This window comes from Plecotus auritus (assembly GCF_963455305.1).
Source record: "Plecotus auritus genome assembly, chromosome: 3".
Classification (NCBI taxonomy): domain Eukaryota; kingdom Metazoa; phylum Chordata; class Mammalia; order Chiroptera; family Vespertilionidae; genus Plecotus; species Plecotus auritus.
Genome location: NC_137772.1, coordinates 214613253 through 214635405, shown reverse-complemented (window position 1 = coordinate 214635405; position 22153 = coordinate 214613253). Strand labels below are relative to the sequence as shown.

Here is a 22153-nt window from a genome sequence, read left to right as displayed (position 1 = left end):
ACAAGCCTTGCCCATCTTTGGGGGTGGGGGTGGGGGTGGGGGGAATGACAATTGCATGGAGGACATTATTTAGATTTGTGTCCATTTATAATTAATACAGAAAAATGTAAAACTAAGATTCAAATGAGAGTTTAGAAATCTCCTTCAATGAATTCAAAGCCACCCCGGCCAGCAGAACTTGACTAATGTTTTAAATCACGTTTGATTCCCTAATTCTACAGGTGGTGTAGCAGGACAGCGCCTTTCTGAACATCCTGACATCCGCAAACTCGGTTTCACTGGTTCCACTCCTATTGGCAAACAGATCATGAGGAGGTATTGGGTTCAACATGTCAGTTTGTTGTAGATGCTGCCAAACCAGGTTTTGGTTTAGCTTTTGCTTCTTGGAATAGGGTGCTTTGGGAGGAAGAAAAATCATCTCAGATTTAGAAGAGAAATCTACTTATCACTGCAGGGCATTGACATGTGTGAGTATAATAAAATACCTTCCAAAGTGTAAAAGCCCACAGTCCATAAAACTAGAGCCATAGTGAAATTCTACACCCGACTGGCAGCTTTAACAATCCAACACAAAACATTTTCTGTACTAGATCTGTGGCCCAAATTGTTTTTGGAGCGTAAATAAGAAACCAAAAAGACATATAAATGACAAATCTGGATTATTAATAAAATAAATTTCTAAAAAGCAGTAACATTGGTTTTTTAAAAAAAAAAATTACAAATAATCTCCCGGGTTAGGGTGGCTTGGTTGCTTGAGTATCATCCTATGCTGGCTCCATTCCTGGTCAGGGCACATACCAGGCTGCAGGTTTGATTCTTGGTCCCTGGTCCAGGTGCATGCGGGAGGAAACCACTTGATGGTTCTCTTTCACACTGATGTTTCTCTCTCTCTCTCTCTCTCTCTCTCTCTCTCTCTCTCTCTCTCTCTCTCTCTCTCCCTCTCCCTCTCCCTCTCCCTCTCCCTCTCCCTTTCCCTTCTTCTTTCTCTAGCAAAAATCAATAAAAACATATTTTTAAAATTAAAAATAAAATTTTCAAATAATCTGCCCAGCCAGTGTATCTCAGTGGTTGAGTATCGACCTAAGAACCAGTAGGTCACTGTTCAATTCCTGGTCAGGGCACATGCCGGGGTTGCCGGCTCGATCTCCAGTAGGGGGCGTGCAGGAGGCAGCCAATTGATGATTTGCTGTCATCTTTGATGTGTCTATCTCTCCCTTTCCATTCCTCTCTCTGCAATCAATAAAAACATATTTTAAAAAAATGTTTAATTGCAAATAATCTAAATGTTCAAAATAAGGCAATGGTTAAAGGAAGTCAACATAACAGAATATTGTGCACTCATGTTCATGGAACATATTAATCACAGTGAGAAGTGTTGTTAAAATGGTAAATGGAAAGGAAAATAAGTTATATATTGTATATATTGGGTGATTCCCAACTATGTTAAATAAGGCAAAGGTTATGGTTGGGCACAGACCAGAAAAAACTATATCAAAATGGTAAAAAAAAAAAAAAAATGTCATTGAGCCATGGAATTGATTTTTTTCCCTTCTTTCTGCATTTCTTTAAAGTTTAAAAATGTTTTAAATACTACTTCTGCAAGAAAGGGAAAATAAACAATTTACTTCTAAAAATCTATATTTATATATTTTTTTCCAATGCTCCAGTAGTCTGTTTTGAGGCTAAATTCCTTGCCAGGCCTTTATGTAACCAAAATTATTATACCTAAATAATCTGAATTTACCTATAAGGATCTCTAGTCATTTACCACAGAATTTAAAACAAAACTTTCATTATGGAAAATTTCTCATATGTTCAAAACACAAAGAATAGCATAATGAACTTCCATGTGCTCACCACCCAGCTTCAACAGTTATCACCATTCAACCATTCTTGTTTTGTCTTTGCATAAGTGTCTGAATATTTATGAGGCTCAATTATGTTTTCCATGTCAAGTGGTAATTTATGGTGGAAGGAGAGAGAGAGAGCGAGGGCGAGACTAAATGCTCATTTCCCATTTATTTTTCTCTAGTGCTGCGAGCAACTTAAAGAAAGTCTCTCTTGAACTTGGTGGCAAATCCCCACTTATAATATTCAATGACTGTGAAATTGACAAAGCTGTGCGAATGGTAAGAGTGGGTCAAATCCAACTAAATAAGTGCCTATTTCTAAAACACGTTTCACCTCATGGCTCATCAGAAATCTTTTTTTTTCAAGTATACAATTTGTATTTATTTACAATACCCTATAAAAATGTAAATTTAGAAGCTTTAATCTTTATTAATTAGAACCAAACAAAAAAGCACAGAGAAGAAAAAATACTAATCAAGTGTGCACTTGATTGGTTGTGAAGTGGAAAGGCAGGAAAGTTGCCCAGTGGAAATAAGTCAGTTGATAATGGCAGAGGGAAGCTAGTAATGTCACTGGGAAGCTCATCAGAAATCTTCAAGTGAGATTTAGCCTTGTCTAGTCATTTTAGAGACTATCCTCTTTATGCTTAGATTTGGGATCACTCAGAGCACTTTATTTTTAAAATAATGTCTTTATAATTTGTCTCATTAAGGTGGTTTTAAAACTTTGGGGCAGGGGAGTCTTTCCAAACATTCATGATTTATACAAACGAATGTAGAGATCTCAGAAGCAAAATCTGACGTACAAGCATTACATTTAAATTTATAATGTACATTTTCTTGCAACACAAAATTTGTCCTTAGTGGTATGTTCTTATTTTTACACACTTTTTTGTTAAGTGCTCATGGACCACAGGAAGGAAAGGAGAAACAAAACCCCAGAAAGCATGCTAGATCAAAGCAGGGTATCTCCAGCAGCACTCATCACTCCCTAGGCCAAGGGGTCATGTTTGTCCTTGACCTCTCTGTTGTCTGCTGCCTTTCATAGCATCTATTCTCAGTACGTGCAATGTTATTACAACCCCGACTTCCCAAGTAATGTTAACAATCTTTTCTCCTCTGCTGCCCAAGGGCATGGGAGCGGTATTTTTCAACAAAGGAGAGAACTGTATTGCAGCGGGGCGGTTGTTTGTGGAAGAATCCATCCACGATGAATTTGTGACAAGAGTGGTAAGGCGCCTTTAAATTGGCTCCGTGGGTCGGACAGAAATTGCTTAAACTCAAAAAGTACTTCTGAGACTTAGTGAATTTTTAGGTGTGACAATAGTACTGTGCTTATATATTTAAAAAAAAAACAATTCAGTCCTTATCTTTTCGAGCCACTTTGTGACATATTTATAGGTTCAATTATATAATGTCTAGACTTTGCTTCCCTCCTGCTCCCCAGGAGGGGAGGAAGTGAGGGGTGGAATAAATTGGCCATGAATTGGTAATTGTTGAAGTTGGGTGATGGGTACAGGGAGTTTTATTGTATTATTTGTCTACTTTTATATGTGTTTATAATTTTTCATAGTAAAAAGTTATAGGTCTGTATAAACAAAACCCTTAAGAGCTATTACTACATATATCTGGCTCTGCATTTAGAGTCTATTAGATCCATGACACTTGAGGTTTTTATAAACCCCTAAATTAACTATGTGAGATACACTGATCAATCCTTACAAATCCTCAGTTCACAGTTAACAGGACAAATACCATATCCTTCATCAAGATAGATGAATGAGAGAGAGAAAGAGAGAGTGGTCAATAGATGGACAGATGCCCACTATTAATTGGTCATGATTCTGTAAATATACTAGTAGACTAAAAGTCCTTTATAGAACTATTAAGATTAATTCTATGACTAAAATAAACTCTAAACTAAACTACATTATATTATTACTAGAGGCCTGGTGCACAAAATCGTGCACTGGAGGGGGGGCGGTCCTTCAGCCCAGCCTGCACCCTCTTGCAGTCCAGGAGTCCTCGGGGGGATGTCAGACATCCTTAGCGCTGCTATGGAGGGGGGAGAGGCTCCTACCACCCCTACTGTGCTCACCAGCTGTGAGCCCAGCTTCTGGCTGAGCAGCACTCCCCCTGTGGGAGCGCACTGACCACCAGGGGGCAGCTCCTGTGTTGAGAGTCTGCCCCCGGTGGTCAGTGTGCATCCTAGCAACCAGTTGTTCTGCCATCAGGCCGAAACTGTCTCTCCGACATCCCCCGAGGGGTTCCGGATTGCGAGAGGGCGCAGGCCAGGCTGAGGGACCCCACCAGTGCATGACCGCGGGAGGACTCCAGGGTGTGTCCAGCCCATCTAGCAAAGACTCCAGGAGCAAGCTAACCTACCAGTTGGAGTGTCTGCCCCCTGGTGGTCAGTGCACATCATAGCAAGCTTTTATTCTATAGGATGATGGTAATAGTAATCATAAATTTGTTTTATATTTGAAAAACCAGCATCCTGCTTTTTGTTTTTCAGAGCCAATTTCCTGACCCCTCCCCCAAAAGTCAAGCATTCTTTCTTTATGAGAGTAGAAAACGAGGAAGTCAGGTGGAGAGGCACGTTGTGGGCAGTGGCTGCCTCCTAAATATCCCTGCAATGCAATTTTGTGCCTCAGGAAAATAGTTACAGTACCACATCATGGGTTTTCACAACTATAACTTGTTGAAATTTCAAATTCTGAGACCAGAAATGTTAAGGATTTACTGTATCAATCCATCAACACACACGTTTTATACACATGCGATTTATATTCATTCATTCATTCATTCATTCATTCAACAGGTATCTTTCTGAGCATTTCCTGAGGGATTATTGCCAGGTCTAAATTCAAATTCATAGGCCTGTGGCGGTCCCAGTTACTCCCATTCTTTCTTCTTACTAGAATTGGACTTAACATTAGAAAATGCATAAATAGATTAAGAAAATTGAGATGTACAAGAAGTGATTGCAAAGACATGCCAGTGATGACCATTGTTCAATAAAGATGGTTTTTCATTGGAACAGTCTAGCAATTCCTCTGGCATGGCCGTGCCATGAGAATTTCACAAGGCCAGTGTACCACACTTGGGGAGAGAAAAAGAGATAACAATGAGGCCATTTGGAAATTCTTTTGTCATGAAGAGTGTAAGCACACTGCATTTTAAAAAATATATATGTTTTTATTGATTTCAGAGAGAAAAAGGGAAAGGAAGTGTTAGAAACATCAATGATGAGAATCATAGATGGGCTGCCTCCCCCACAACCCCTAAACCCGCAAACCGGGCATGTGCCCTGACCGGGAATCAAACTGTGACCTCCTAGTTCATGGATCAATGCTCAACCACTGAGTCAGGCTGGCCAGCTGGCTGTAAGCACACTGTATTAATATACATTCCAGAACATCAGATTTACTGTTTTAATGGATTAACATTCAGGATAATTTTTTTACTGTTGATGCTATTACAGATGTCCTCCATTCCCCTCCCCTTCCCTTTGCTCACTTCCCCCCGCTCCCCTGATCTTTATCACTCTGTTGTCTGTGTCCCTGAGTTATGCATATATGTTCTCAGGATAATTTTAAAATAGTATTTGTAGCTATGTTCTGTTAAAACTCAGTAGTTCAGAGCTTAACAAAACTATAGTGTTTGGTGGTTGTGTGTCCTTGGGCAAGTCACTTAACTTCTCTAAGCCTCCGTTTCTTCAGCTGTAAGATGGAAATAATAAATATCCATTTCTAATGCTGCTTTGAAGACGAAATGATGGCAAATCTTTTAACAGCTTAGTACAACACCCGCCACATGGTAGAAGCTCAGTCAAGGGTACCCATTATTATTATTAACAGTCCATTGTGTTTTGTGAACTGGGTGATATACAGGTGGAAGAAATTAGGAAGATGAAAATTGGTGATCCGCTTGACAGATCTACTGATCACGGGCCCCAGAACCATAAAGCCCATCTGGAAAAGCTTCTTCAATACTGTGAAGCAGGCGTGAAGGAGGGGGCCACCCTGGTGTACGGGGGAAGACAAGTTCCAAGGCCGGGTAAGATCACCTCCGAAGTTCACATAGATGGTAACAGCTTTTATAGCAGCACCAGCTTGCCTCAAAAGTCAGAAGAATTAATTTTTAGCTCCTGCTTGGCCACTTATAAGCTGTGACAGAAAAACACAGTTTTTCTGAACCTCCCGTGTAAAATGGGATGGAATGTGCCCATCCTGCTGTACGAGGCTGTGACAATCCACTCATGAAATAGATATGACGGGCCCTTAGCGGCACAGTAAGCAAGGGTAATGGGTGTTTGTGTTGCTCAAGAGCTGCTGATCTTCCTTCCTGGCACTATGAGATGTCATCTTAGCCTGCCGAGCCGGGGAACGAGTCATTCCTCTCGCCTGAAGCGGTACTTGTTACTGAAATACACGAATGGCTCACTGTTATGGTACTCAAAAGGAGAAAAAGACAAACAACTGCAAAAACTCGTTTTTGACTCCTGTAGGTAGACTGTGTGCCAACACCCTACTCTGAAAATTGGTAATTACAAGGGAAAAAAATTCAACATTTACCATGTGTTTCCTGTAAGAACTGAATCTCTGGGTAACTGAGTAGGTGATAAAGGAGACTTTTTTATTTTTGCAAAAGGATCCCTGCTAAACAATCTAGAAAAATACAATAGGATAAAAAAATTTACCATCCTGGCTGGTGTATCTCAGTGGTTAGAGCATCCTCCCACAACCCCCCCTCCACGCAACACCCCCCCCCCATACCCCTACTCACCCCTGCACTGAAGGGTCACAGGTTGAATTCCCAATCAAGGGCACATACCTGGGTTGCAGGTTCAATCCCTGGCTCCAGTCGGGGTGAGTGCAGGAGGCAACCAATTGATTTGTCTCTCTCACATCAATGTTTCTCTCTCTCTCTTTCTCTCTCCCCCCTTCCCCTCTCCCTCTCCCTCTCTCTCTCCCTTTCTTTTTTTTTTTTTTAAAGAATTTTTTTTTAAATATATTTTATTGATATTTTACAGAGAGGAAGGGAGAGGGATAGAGAGTTAGAAACATCAATCAGCTGCCTCCTGCACACCTCCTACTGGAGATGTGCCCGCAATCAAGGTACATGCCCTTGACCGGAATCAAACCCGGGACCCTTCAGTCCGCAGGCCAACGCTCTATCCACTGAGCCAAACCGGTTTTGGCTCTCTCTCCCTTTCTTTCTCCCTCCCTTCCAGTCTCTCTACAAACCAATGGAAAAAATATTCCCAGTGAGGATTAACAAAAATGAATAAATAAATCACCAATTTGCACTCCCTAATTGAATGAAATAATTGATTCAGGCAATGATCATCAGAGAGGCTAAAGTTAGTAGGTAAAAGGTTGATGGGGACCTGAGCATTTGTAAGATTCCAAAGTATCACCCCCAAGATTGCTTGCCAGCAGAAGGAGAAAGGCACAGCTTTATAATGGAGGGGTCAGCTTGTCACCACTTAGAACCGCTGGTCAATCTTAGCAGCAGGGAGAGCAGCAGGGAGACACACACTGGATACGCTGTGTCTCCTATCAGATGTAATGGGCAATACCACCTGTCAAGTATTCTTGCCCAAAATATTTAACCTGAACCGGACCATGCCTGTAGGTCAAATTTTCCATTTACGTGAAATACAGGGGATAGAAGAACAAATTAAATATTACCCTAAGAAAGCAATGACAAATCTAAAATGCAAGATATTCTATAGAGCAAGTGACTTGGTCTATTTAACACATCAATGGCATGAAAAATAAGGGGCAGGGATAAAGGGGAAACATTCTAGATTAAAGGACACAAGAGACCTAACAACCTAATACAATGTGTAGAACTTATTTAAATCCTGACTTGAACAGGTCAACTGTAACAAGATTTTTCCAGACAATCAGAAATTGAAGTGTAAATTATGAATAAGAAATTAGCATAAACTTATTAGGTCTGATAATGTATTGTGCAGTATGTAAGAAAATGTCCTTATTTTTTAGATTTGTACTGAAATACTTGGAGGTCAAAGTTGTAACCTCTAGAACTTCCTCTAAGATATTTCAGCAAGTAAAAAAATGAATGAAATATAGGAAATATAAAGAAATAATTATTTTACTATTCATGATACTATATTGTCTATTTTTACATGTTTGAAATGTTTGTAATAAAAGCATTATAAATATAAGAACCCAGGAATGCTAATGCAAAAGAGGAAAATGAACGTTTTCTTGGTTTTACTGACCCAGAGGGAAGAAAAAGATGTGTAATGTAATTAAATAAGAACTGTTCATTGAAGATTAACCTATAATTGACGTTCTTTTCCTGCTTTTCAAATAGGCTTTTTTATGGAACCAACTGTGTTCACAGACGTGGAAGACCACATGTACCTGGCTAAAGAGGAATCCTTTGGACCTATTATGATCATTTCTAAATTCCCAAATGGGTATGTTCTCTGGGCACAATTTAACGAGTTTTGACTATATATGTTGTGGGGTTTATTATGATTATTCTGCCATTGAGCTATATACAGAGCATAAAAATCAACGAACATGGAATTCTCTACTATAAGAATAGTTGACTTGCCGAAACTGGTTTGGCTCAGTGGATAGAGCGTCGGCCTGCGGACTGAAAGGTCCGAGGTTTGATTCCGGTCAAGGGCACGTACCTTGGTTGCGGGCACATCCCCAGTAGGAAGTGTGCAGGAGGCAGCTGATCGATGTTTCTCTCTCATCGATGTTTCTGGCTCTCTATCCCTCTCCTCTCTCTTCCTCTCTGTAAAAAATTAATAAAATATATTAAAAAAAAAAAGAATAGTTGACTTAAATATTGAGAAGAGAGTGCTAACTAATGTTGATTGAAATGTACTTTTGCTTCCTAAATTAATGCTGACATGGGACTTGGGCTGACTAAATTTTTGTTTTTGTACAGTTGACACTTGAAATGTCTCTGGAACAAGGTCAATAACTGAGAATAACAGAACCAGTTTTCACCTTTACATTCCTAGGGAAGGCAGCATCTGTGAAATCTAATTTTGTCCAAAAAGGACTGCTGCCTTCCTAGGGGATTATGCCCCCGAAAGCCTAATACTTAGCTTCTTATAGAAATAGCCACAATCACCCTGTAATCAACTGTAAATGATATCCTGATTTGTTAGAGCACATGAAATTTTCCAAAGTGTGCAGCATATCAAAGAAGGCTGTAAGGTAACTAGCTCCTATAAGAATGATTAATACCACAGACTCATGATATAGGCCACAAAATTCTTCTGAATTCTAACTTTAGATTTCCTTCAACCAATGATAAGGTGGAAAGAAACAGAATATAAAGTTCAGAAGAACATCTTGGTCTTTTTTTTTTTAATATATTTTATTGATTTTTTTACAGAGAGGAAGGGAGAGAGAGATAGAGAGTCAGAAACATCAATGAGAGAGAAACATCGATCAGCCGCCTCCTGCACACCTCCTACTGGGGATGTGCACGCAACCAAGGTACATGCCCTTGACCGGAATCGAACCTGGGACCTTTCAGTCCACAGGCCGATGCTCTATCCACTGAGCTAAACCAGTTAGGGCCATCTTGGTCTTTAATAGACATTGTAAAAGGCGTTGGGGGACACTAAGCTATAGTGAGTAAACTCTGACAAACTGATTCAAGGATGCCATTACCTTCCTTTCGTTATAAGCTCCCCCACAGATAGGCCTTGTGTTAAACATGCAGATAGAAGAAGCCATGTTTTGGGGACATAGGCCTAGATAAGTCACAGTTCCTGTCCTTAAGGAGCTTACCATCTAATGGGAGACAGACAAGAAGATGAGCAATTAATCACAGAAGGCCAAGGGCAGGATTGTACAATGGGCAGCGTCTGTCCTGTGGCCCCCACCTGACTACCTCTGTGGGCTTGGGCCAGTTGTTTAATCACTCTGTGCCTCAGTTTCTTTATTTGCAAAATTGGGCTATTAATCGTATCTAACTTTTGGGGTCGTTCTAGATTAAATAAGTGAAGTGTTTGCTATCGGTGTGTTGCCACTGTTATTATTCTAAACCAGTGGTCGGCAAACCGCGGCTTGCGAGCCACATGCGGCTCTTTGGCCCCTTGAGTGTGGCTCTTCCACAAAATACCACGGCCTGGGCGAGTCTGTTTTGAAGAAGTGGCGTTAGAAGAAGTTTAAGTTTAAAAAATTTGGCTCTCAAAAGAAATTTCAATCGTTGTACTGTTGATATTTGGCTCTGTTGACTAATGAGTTTGCCAACCACTGTTCTAGACGTAAGCAAGACATACTATAAAACTATGTCATCTCAATTGTCCTCATAAGCAGTGGCATAAAGCCTTCGTCCAGGCTATAGATATGTGGGTCCCTACTGTGTGCAGTGCATGAAGGAGTGTGAGCGTGTTAGCGGAGCCTCGGTGCACTCCAAGTTAGGTTCCAAATCTCTCCTGTGAGTTTAAACTTCCATGGAGTCAAGATTACCTTTGAAAATACCTCCAGCAGGCTCCACATTAAAGCCTTTGCTGTCTCTTAAAGAAGTCAGCACAACTCATTTTCCCTCCAGTTTTGGAACAGATTCTGTTTCTTCGCCGGAGCACCAGATGAAATACTTGGCTTGTGTCTACTGACCATGTTGTAGAGAATTTGTGCCTTTCTAAGCATTAGGATGACGCTCAGAAAGGTGAGATACGCTATGGCAGGCATGTGGGAAGTGAATGCATACTGAGACAAATGGCAGGGCGATCAGGAGATCGCTTTAAGGGATTATTTTACTCTCCTTTTGCCGCATTAACATAGTAACTGAATTCCCTCTCGTCTGCTGATGCACCATCACGGTGTAAAGAGGAACAAGATGTGATCCCTGCCTTCTGGGAGCTTCCAGTCTAGTTAGTACGTGAAGAGCTCATTCAAAATCCTGAGTTGGAGGAACATGTGTTTCCTGGCGAGAGAGAGAGAGAGAGAGAGAGAGAGAGAGAGAGAGAGAGAGAGATCAAACCTGCAACCTTTCGGTATATGGGATGATGCTCCAACTAACTGAGCTACACTGGCCAGGGCATTATAGCCGATTTTTATTGAGCATTTACTAAGTTCCAGGCACTATTAGCTCATTTAATCCTCACAACAAGACAGGTGCTATTATTATTATTTCCATTTTCACAAGAATAAACGGAAGCATGGGAAGATGAAGTCACTTGTCCAGGGTCACCCAGGCAGTCTGGATGCAGAGCCCTCCCAATGAGTTGCTACCATCTATGCCTCAATGTTGGCAAAGGTGGGCACTGGGAGGCTTCAGGGTGAGACACTGAATGAGCCTGGAGCTGTGTGTATAAAATCTGAAGCGATGGAGGGAAACAGGGGTTACTCTGAGAATATATCTAGAAGTGGGACTCAAGGGAGAGGAGAGGGAATGAAAAGGCATAAAGGAGAACCAATGAAGAAAGCTGAAAAGATGACTTTAGCCTGGCTGGTGTGGTTTACCAGCATTGACCTATGAACCAGGAGGTCATGGTTCAATTCCCGGCCAGGCACATGCCTGGGTTGTGGGCTCGATCCCCAGTGTGGGCCGTGCAGGAGGCAGCCTATCAATGATTCTCTCTCATCATTGATGTTTCTATCTCTCTCTCCCTCTCCCTTCCTCTCTGAAATCAATTTTATATCTATCTATATCATATCTATCTATCTATATATAGATAGATATGGTATAGATATAGGTATAGATATAGATATAGATATAGATATAGATATAGATATAGATATAGATATAGATATTGAGTAAGTGCTCAATAAAAAAATCTGCTATAATGCCCTGGCCAGTGTAGCTCAGTTAGTTGGAGCATCATCCCATATATCGAAAGGTTGCAGGTTTGATCTCTCTCTCTCTCTCTCTCTCTCTCTCTCTCTCACACACACACACACACACACACACACACACACACACACACATATATATGTGATTTTTTTTAAAGAAAAGATGACTTCAAATCAGATTTTAAATGGTGCTGTATGACACGTATGAAAATGTAATGCTGGAGTTGTAATATTTTATTGGGTTTTCTTTTGACATACGCCTGGACAGTTTCATTTATAAAAATGTATAGTAAGCAGGTTAGCAATCATGTGTTCCTGTTTCTAGCACAGAGGGGGAAATATTAGAACATAATTGGGAGTGTTGTGCCCTACATTTAATGAAGTTTTATGTCTTCCTAAAAACATCTCGCAGGGACATCGATGGAGTGTTGCTGCGAGCAAATAATACAGAGTACGGTTTGGCCTCGGGGGTTTTTACAAGAGACATAAACAAAGCGATGTACGTGAGTGAGAAACTTGAAGCGGGGACCGTGTTTATTAACACATACAACAAGACGGACGTGGCAGCCCCTTTCGGCGGAGTTAAACAATCTGGCTTTGGAAAAGACTTAGGTACGCTTCGCTTTGCTACTGTGGGTCCCTTTGTTCCCACATCAAGTCTGCTTTCTGTTTCATGCAACACCCACTTACTGTGTGTTTTGTTGTTGTTGTTAATCCGCACCTGAGGGTATTTTTCCATTGATGTTTAGAGAGAATGGAAAGAAGAGGGAGGGAAAACATCAATGTGAGAGAGACACTGGGGTTGGGGATTGAGCATGCAACCGACATACTAGTACGTGCCCTTGACCAGAATTGAATCCGGGACCCTTCAACCAAACCAGCGAGGGACCATGTACTGTTTTGAAGGGCATTCTGGGTTTACAGGGAACTAAGTTGTTTATTTGTTTGTTTGTTTTACTAATCCTCACCCAAGGATATTTTTCCCATTGATTTTTTTAGAGAGTGGAAGGGAGGGCGAGGGGCAGAGAGAGGAGAACATCAGTGTGAGAGAGACACATCCATTGGTTGCCTCCCATATGCACCCCGACCTTGGCTGGGGCTTGAGCCTGCAACTAAGGTACGTGTCCTTGACCAGAATCAAACCCAGGACCCTTCGGTCCGCAGGTTAGCACTCTAGCCACTGACCCAAACCAGCTAGGGCAACTAAGTTTTTTTAAAATATTAAACATTCTTTTGAACATACAAAGAAGTACACAAATAGTGTGGGAAAGTGTTTCCTTTTTTAAAAAAAGATTAACGATGAAAGGAAAAAGAACCTCTGACAATATCTTTTAACTAAGATAGATTCATTTTTTGGTTTTTGGTTTTTACTTGACATTCAGCATGAATTTGGTTTAGTGTTCATGGGAACCAAGACAGGAAAAATGGATACAGGGCAATAACCAGCTATCTCCGAGAATAAATCCTGTCTCTGAGTTGCTTGGCAAGCTTTCAGAGTCAACACTGCAACTGGCAGGGGTTTCTGGGGATCTGGGAATTTGGATTTTGAGTTTGTAGAAAGCCCAAACTATAATTCATTATGGGCAGTGACACCATCACATTTAAGTAGTAGCTTACTTTGAACACTAAACCAGGCCCTGTTCTAACTACTTTACCTGCATGACCACAAGCAATCTCACAATAGCCCTGGGAGACAGGTGCCATTTATCATCTTTATTTAATGGATGAGGAAAATAGGGGCTCAGAGAGTTTGGGTAACTTGCTCAAAGTCACACAGCCAGCCACTGGCAGAGAATTCAAAGCCAAGCAATCTGGCTATGGAGCCCATGTTCTTACTTCCCACAGTCAGTCTAGCACGTTATTTCAAAAACCGAAATATTTGTGATTTACTGACATTATAGTCCACTAATATAAGTTTGGTTAATTTGGGGTGTTTTTACATTTTTCTCTTGATGACTTTGGGCAATGTATTTGCAGGAATAAATGTAGCTCTCATTTTAAATGCCACTGAGGTAGAAAGTCTTTTTTTTTTATTATTATTATTCATGTCTTTAATCCAGCTTTCATCCCTGCATCCAAATCACAGTGGGAGATTTTCTTAGAGAAAATACTATTATAAAGCAAGGAAACTGTCCACTTGTCTTTTGGTAGAGTATAATGGCCCGGCTTCAGTTCTCTGTTTTATTATAAAACAGCACAATTTGCCTAATAGTTTCTTCCTCTCCCAATTTTAAACTCCTTTAGCCGGTGGTTCCCAGTGGCACATTGGATTATAATCACGAAGGAGCTTTAAAAAAATACGAAGATGCTGATGTAATTGCTCTGGGGTGTGACCTGGATCAGGAGTTTTAAAAGCTCCCTGGGGTGATCCTAATGTAAGGTTACAACCCTTGTTTTAGCTCAGCTGTCAGAATCACATACTCATTAGCTTTGCCTGTGGCATTCATGCCCTTTAACTGCTAGAAGTTGATGATTATCTAGCTCAGAGTAGGAACAGAAAGCAAGACCTATTTATTTTTGCCTGGATATGGCTTTCTCTGTTCCTAAGATGCTACATAAATCAGGAAAACTGCATTTTCCTTATCTTTAAAATGCGATTCGTACTGAAGACTGTAGGCAATTGTAACATAATGGTAAGTATTGATGTATCCAAACATATGTAAACATAGAAAAGATGCAGTGAAAATATGGTTATAAGAGATAAAAAATGACCGGTTTGGCTCAGTGGATAGAGCGTTGGCCTGCAGACTGAAGGGTGCCGGGTTTGATTACAGTTGGGGGCAAATACTTTGGTTGCGGGCGCATCCCCAGTGGGGGGTGTGCAGGAGGCAGCTGATCGATGTTTCTCTTTCATCGATGTTTATAACTCTCTATCCCTCTCCCTTCCTCTTTGTAAAAAATCAATAAAATATATATTTTTTAAAAAGAGATAAAAAAAAAAAAAGCCCTAGCTGGTTTGGCTCAGTGGATAGAGCATCAGCCTGCAGACTGAAGGGTCCCGGGTTCGATTCCAGCCAAGGGCTCATGCCTGGGTTGCAGGCTCAATCCCCAGTAGGGGATGTGCAGGAGGCAGCCGATCAATGATTCTCTCTCATCATTGATGTTTCTATCTCTTTCTCCCTCTCCCTTCCTCTCTGAAATCAATAAAGAAATATATTAAAAAAAAAGAGAGAGAGATAAAAATGGTTCACCTGTAAGGGCACCTACCATAAATGGAGCTTGCAGGACTGGCAGTTGCTCCTGGTGTCAGTGAGTGAGTGATGAGGGATTTTTCGGGCCTAGGGCATCAATGTGCACCACTGTAGACTTTACAAACACTGTACACCTAGGCTACACTAAATGTCTAAAACAACACAAGATTAAGGCAAGCATGAGAAAAAAGAATGAAATCAAGAGACACAGTATGTGCTAAGTGAAATAAGTCAGTCAGAGAAAGACCAATACCATATGATTTACTTATATGTGGAATCTAAAGAACAGTGTACATAAACAAACAACAGAAACAGGCTCATAGATACAGAGACCAGACTGATGGCTGTCAGAGTAAGGGAGGGTGAGGGACTAGGTGAAAAAGGTGAAGGGATCGAGAAGTACAGATTGGTAGTTACAAAATAGTCATGGGCATGTAAAGTACAAAACACGGAATATCTATAATAATAAAAGTGTAATATGCAAATCGACCCAAGAACCCAACAGCAGAACGACTGTCCGAACGACCACACTATGACACGCACTGGTGCCAGCCAAGGCAGGTGCGATGTGATTGGTTGGGGGGGAGAGGGAAGGGGAGGGGGGTAGGGAGGCCCCACCATCGCCCATGATGGCCCCCGCAGAGGGAGGCCCAGGCCACCGGCCGGCAGGGCGATCGATGGGGGTGGGGGAGAGAGGCTCTGCGATCGATCACTCCAAAGAGGGAGGCCCATGCTACCTGGCCTGCGGTGCTGCAGCAGGTGGGCGGGGCCTCCCTCTGCAGGGCGATCGATCAGGGGGCTCCCGGACTGCAAGTGGGTGCAGGCTGGGCTGAGGGGACCCCCCCCCCCCCCACCGCAGTGCATGAATTTTGTGCACAGGGCCTCTAGTAGTCAATAATATTGCGATAACTATGTACAGTGCCAGCTGGGTACTGGGAATATCGGGAGGGGGAACACTTCGTAAAGTGTATGATTGTCTAACCACTATGCTGTACATCTGAAACCAATACAAAATATTACACATAAACTGTAATTGAAAAAAATTTTTAATTAATAAAACAACTTTTTTTAAAAGAGGGAGACACAGTAAACGCAATGGTGGGGTCTACACCGTTTTTAATTGAATGAGAATCTGTAGTTTCACAGAATCATCAGGTGATTCACATGAATTTTAATGTTTGAGAAACACTGTTCTGGGGCACATTCTATTTGCTTAGTGACCTAGACACCCACACCTGTGTCCGGAAGTCTGGTGACCTCACAGCCACCTATGAAGACTGTCCACCAACAGTTTTTCTCTTCCCTAGGTGAGGAAGCGCTAAACGAATACCTCAAAACCAAGACGGTGACGCTGGAATATTAGAGCAATGCCACGACCAGGAAAGCCTCAGCAGACAGCACTGCTCCTCCATTCTCAACATGCAGAAGAGGGCTGGGTGTGCCGAGGAGGGAGATGTCAGCCACGAGCCAAAAAATCACACGTGGGCCATGAAGACCATCAGGCCACATGTCTAAGCATTACACTTGTGCCTGAGCTATATACCTTCTACTAGTATATCTTATTTTTTCATATTTTGAAATAAGATATATTTTTGTGCCTTTGATGTTCTATTTTTCAATCCCCTGTGATGGGCGATCAACCCACAAACCGTTCTTGAGTACCTCCTGGGTACAAGGTACTATATTATGTCCTGAGGATTATACAAAATTTAATGACATGATCTCTGACCCAAATAGTTTAAATTCTAGTCAAATAGCTTTTTTATTTTTTTCGGGGGTGGGGAGCGCTCATCTGGGATTTGAACCTGTCAGTAGCTTTTAAAGTAAATTTCACGATATGGTATCTAGGTGTGGGCAAAAGTAGGTTTACATTTGTAATGCAAATAAATAATACAATAATTAATAAATAATAATACAAGAATAACTGTTTTGCATAGTCACAACCGTAAACCTACTTTTACCTACCACTATTGTGTAAAGTAAATAGCTTTTGGAGGCTGATCTTGATTCCTATCATGCCATCTTACTAGCTATGTGACTTCGGGAAACTTATGCAACTTCTCTGAGCCTCGGCTTCCTTATCTGTGAAACAGGTATAGTAATGCCTCCCTCAGGAGCTTTGTGATGGGGACTCAATGCAATACTATAAGTAAAGCACCTCACCCTGTGCTTTGTCATGGTAAATACTCAATAAAAGTTAACTGTTTCCACCATCACTGTTTAATCAATATATTGAGATGTATTAAGTAGATGGATTAATTCATTTGCCTACAACCCTTTTCAGTAATCACTGGTTCCTATACCCTTTCTCTCATCCATGTCATAACACGGTGCCCAATACAGCAGCACTGGGAAATGCCACAGATGAAAAATAACGATGGCGCCGGCACATGGTATTTTGTGGAAGAGCCACACTCAAGGGGCCAAAGAGCCACGTGTGGCTCGCCAGCCGCAGTTTGCCGACCACTGGCCCAGGGGAAAGGGATGCTTTCCTTTCTGCAGCTCACCCCTCCTTCAGAGGACATCTTGTTTTCCATTATCTATTTACTGGTTTTGCTGCTCCCTGGCTGTGTGATCGTGGGCAAGTTAGTGACCTATCTCACTCAGAGGCTAGATCTGGAATCTATAAAATAGGTAAAGTCCCTGTCTCATTCGGTGTTGGAGGGATCCAATGGAATCATCCACATAATACACTTAACAAGGTGTTTGGGCGTAGTCTGTGCTCAAGAAGCGGGAATTAATACAACTCACACATTACTCATAGAATTCATTGCCTGTTGTCAGACAAAAATAAATAGGTAGGTAAACGATCACCATTCTTGTATGACTAGAAGATGGTCAGAGCAATTCACTCCTATTATTCCTCCTTTTAAAGTAAAATGTCTAGAATCTCGTTGGCTTTGAAGAAGCCCTTAGGGAATAGTTGTTACTATGAAGACTCTGGCAGCCTGCAATCAGGGGACTGTAGGAAATCAATAATCAGTAAGCAACAATAACAAAATCAAAGACGCAAAGCACTCCAAAGGAAGAATATCAGGTGATCCTGGCATGGTCAACAGAGAGAATCCTGTCTAAAAGCACTTGTTTATTATATGGTAGCTCATTTACCATCCGAGCTTGGCACAGCTAAAGTTCTCAGTTGGAATGAATGTTCTCAGGGTTCATATTTGAGTAAATGACAACGGCCTTATTATAAAGGAACCACTTTTAAATGCAGTGTTTGAACTGCTTTCATATGATTGAAAATATCATGTTACCAAATGTTTTCATGATAGATGAGAAGGCAAACAAAAACATGCCCGTTCTTCTAGGCTAGTTTTACCTTCTAATGTGACTCTCAGTAGCAGTGTTTTTAATCTTCTTTGGGCCATAAACTTCCTTGAGAATTTGATAAAAATGGAACCCCTCTGTTTCACTTCTACTCCCTCATGGGGTTCCAGACCTCCTGAAGCCCATGCTTGGGCCTCAGATTAAACACTTCTTTTTTCACAGCGAGTTCTAAAGTTCTTACCGGCTGGAGTTTTTACATCTGACTGTTGATCAGAATCAAAGGCTCCATGAAACTCATAAAATTACCAGTGAATATGAGTTGGAACCTAATGATCCACAGACTACTGGGTGATTTAATTAACACACCGAGTAATTAAATTATCACTGCTCCTTCAGATCACTGATTATTTTGCTAAAGGATAAAGCTGAGATCTGTTTGTCACCGAACTGGGGAGGTGTAGACACTTTAAGCAGTTGTGCATTTCTTCTAATTCCATTTCCCCAGGCCCTTGCGAAAGCCACCCTCTTAAACAGCCTCCCTGGCCTTCCTACCCCCAACTTGGCCGAAGTGTCTCTCCTCTATGCTACCACTTGTCTGGAACAAACTAGTAGTACTTACCACTTGTTGCTAAAATTATTTGCCTTCCTAACCAGATATGAACACCCCCTCCTCACTCCGGGATTGGCATTCTGTCAATAATAATAACAACAGCCCGGCTGGCGTGGCTCAGTGGTTGAGTGTCGACCTATGAACCAGGAGGTCAAGGTGTGATTCCCCAATAGGGCACATACCCAGGTTGTAGACTTAATTCCCAGTGAGGGGCGTGCAGGAGGCAGCCGAACAATGATTCCCTCTCATTATTGATGTTTCTATCTCTCCCTCTCCCTTCTTCTCTGAAATCAATAAAAACATATTTTAAAATAATAATAATAATAATAATAATAATAATAATAACAGCTGTCATCTATTGTTGGCCTCCTGTGTGCTAGACCAGTGTTAAGCGCTTTTTAAATGTTAGCTTACTTAACCTTCAAAATACCTGAAAAAGTGAATAAATTGAGGTGCTCTTACTACCTCTACCACTACCAACCCATCATCTTCTTTTATCTAACTTATTGCTAAGGCCTCCCAATTAGTTTTCCTGATTCCTCCCTGTGTGGTTTTGTTCAGAGCATAAGTCAGATGGTGTCATGCCTTTGTTTAAAACTTCTGATGGCCTCCATTTTGCTTAGAATGAAGTCCAGTGTACTTCCATGGCGTATGAAGTCCTGGCTACCTCTGACCTCACCTCCTAACCATTTCCCTCTCATTCTGTCTAACCACGCTGGTTGCCTTCATTCTCCTCAAACACAGCAGGAACACTCCTGCCTCAGGGCCTTTGCACTTACTGCTCCCTCTCCCCAGTTGTGTGCTGGTAAATATTTAACAATTGGCTCTCTAGGGGGGGGAAATTCTTAGTATTTGCTGATTTCTGTGTATAAATGCTCTCATCAAGGCTGATTTCAAGCCATCCATTTGACGTCACTGAACACAAGTTTGGGAAGAGATGCATGTGATCAGATCAAATGCAAGCCAGTGCCAGCAGGCCACTGCCTCTTCCTGAAACTCTTTCCCCACACACCACCTCCTGGCTGGCTGCCTTACTTTCTTTAGGTCTCTCCTCAAATATCACGTCAGTAGAGATACATTCCCTGACTATTCTTTCTAGTACCTATGTACCACATTCATACTTCATCTGCCCTGTCATCCTTTATTCTCCTCATCCTGTTATTTTCATAACATTTATCATAACCTGATTTATTTATCACCGATCTCCCCCGATTATAATGTAAGCTTCATGAATCTCTAGTGCTTACTATGTAGGAGAAGCTCAATAAATATTTGCTTTCAAATGAAAGAGGTTAAGTAACCTGCCCAAATCACATAACTATTAAGTGGCAGAGCAGGCACTTGAGCAATGGAGCTGGTGGTCTTAACCAAGCTGATGTAGCTTTTATTGCCAATGCCCAAATCAGGGCCTGGGTAGTGAACGGTAGGCACATTCAAATGTCAAACTAAAAAACTAACTCAGCCGGTATGGCTCAGTGGTTGAGCATCAGTTGACCAATGAACCAGAAGGTTATGGTTCAATTCCCGGTCAGGGCATGTGCCCAGGTTGTTGGCTCAATCCCCAGTAGGAGACAGCCAATCAATGGTTCTCTCTCATCATTGATGTTTCTATCTCCCTCTCCCTCTCCCTTCCTTTCTGAAATCAATAAAAATATATTTAAAAGAAAAGACTAAACTAAACTAAAAAACTACGCAGAATGGACATTATCTGCAAGAGCTTTTGTGGAAGTAGGTAGAGACAGGGTGAGGAACCAAATTTGGTTCCCCCATACCACCCTCCAAGAAAGCAATAGCTAATGAAGGGAGACCTGGACCAGAATATCATCAGCCATGAGACATTATGGATAGGGTGGATTATTATTATTACTACTTTGCAAATAATACCAAAGTGAATTTTTAAATAATTAAATAATACCAAATTATTTAAAAATTAGAGGCCCGGTGCATGAAATTCATGCACTGGGGGTGGGGGGTGTCCCTCAGCCCAGCCTTCACCCTCTCCAATCTGGGACATCCCTCTCACAATACAGGACTGCTGGCTCCTAACCACTCACCTGCCTGGCTGCCTGATTGCCCCTAACCACTCGGCCTGCCAGCCTGATAGCTCCCTAACCGCTCCCCTGCCAGCCTGATTGACACCTAACTGCTCCCCTGCTGGCCCGATCACCCCCAACTGCCCTCCCTGCCAGCCATCTTGTGACAATGTGGGGGCGGCCATCTTGTGATGATGTGGGGGTGGCAATCTTGTGACGCGAGGGAGTGAGGGTCAATTTGCATATTACCTCTTTATTATATAGGATATGTAAAACAGGAAGGTAAGACTCACCATAAACTATCCACACAGAAATAACCAGATATCATTTGAGAATTTCCAGACTTTTTCTAGGCATATACTGTTTTACAGAATCAATATAAGTGTACGTGACTTTGTTGCCTGCTTTTTCAATTAACAATCTATAAGCATCTTTCTATGCCAATAAATGTTCCTCTACATGTTTAGTGGCTTTATCTTATAATTTGTAAGAGCCTTGTTTATACTAATGCTCTCTATTGTTGAATATTTACTAGTAGGTTTGCTTTTTGCTATTTTAAACATCAGAATAAATCTTATATAGAAATTTGTGAACAAAGCCATACTTATTTAATTGGATAAATTCCTAGGAGTGGAATTCCTGAGTCAAAGGATGTAGTAATCTTTAATCCTACCAAGTTTCCCCAAAGTTTTTGCTCCAATTATGTATTACTAGAGGCCCAGTGCACGAAATTCGTGCACGGGTTATGGGGGGGGGGCAGAGGGTCCACTCAGCCCAGTCTGCACCCTGTCCAATCCGGGACCCCTCGGGGGATGTCTGATTGCTATTTAGGCCCAATCCCGGTTTAGGCCCACACAGCCTGCTGCTCGGTCCTTTGGTCGCCCCTCACTAACCCCCCTGCTGGCCTGGTTGCCCCAAGAAGTCTGCTGCTCGGTCGTTTGGTCGCCCCTCACTAACCACCTTGCCGGCCTGGTCACACCACACAGCTTGTTCGGTTGTCCGTTCAGTTGTTTCCGCTGCAATGGTCGCTTAGGCTTTTATGTAGATTCCTATAGCATACATTTACTGTTCTCAGCATATGCTATCTATTAACTCATTAACTTCTTATTAAGACCCCTCAAAGGATACTGTTATCCCCATTGACAGATGGAGAAACGGAGATGTGGCTGGGCTGGGATCCCATCTGACTAGCAGGCCGATGATGGCAAGGGGTGTGACTGAACTTAAACGTACCTATTGTGAAGCCTTAGGAGATCTGCTTAGTATCTCCATGCCAGTTTTCTCATCTGTGGAATGGGTATTAGCAGAGTATCTCATAAGGTGGTGGCCTTTTTTCTTTTTAACATAAGAAAATTTGTCTTGAAACAAGAAATTCAGCAACACTTCAATC

At 41.7% G+C, this 22153-nt stretch overlaps 1 protein-coding gene across 1 annotated transcript in view; it reads left to right on the top strand.

Annotated features, from left to right (window-relative positions):
• ALDH1L2 (aldehyde dehydrogenase 1 family member L2) overlaps window positions 1-17061 on the top strand; it is a 47224-nt gene extending 30163 nt beyond the window's left edge. The window contains exons 17-23 of the mRNA XM_080660999.1: window positions 222-315; window positions 2033-2129; window positions 2982-3080; window positions 5744-5909; window positions 8202-8307; window positions 12072-12271; window positions 16158-17061. Of these exons, the coding sequence (XP_080517125.1) occupies window positions 222-315; window positions 2033-2129; window positions 2982-3080; window positions 5744-5909; window positions 8202-8307; window positions 12072-12271; window positions 16158-16213 (818 nt within the window). The 3' untranslated portion in view covers window positions 16214-17061. The remainder of the gene's footprint in view (window positions 1-221; window positions 316-2032; window positions 2130-2981; window positions 3081-5743; window positions 5910-8201; window positions 8308-12071; window positions 12272-16157) is intronic.
• The last annotated feature ends 5092 nt before the right edge of the window (window positions 17062-22153 follow it).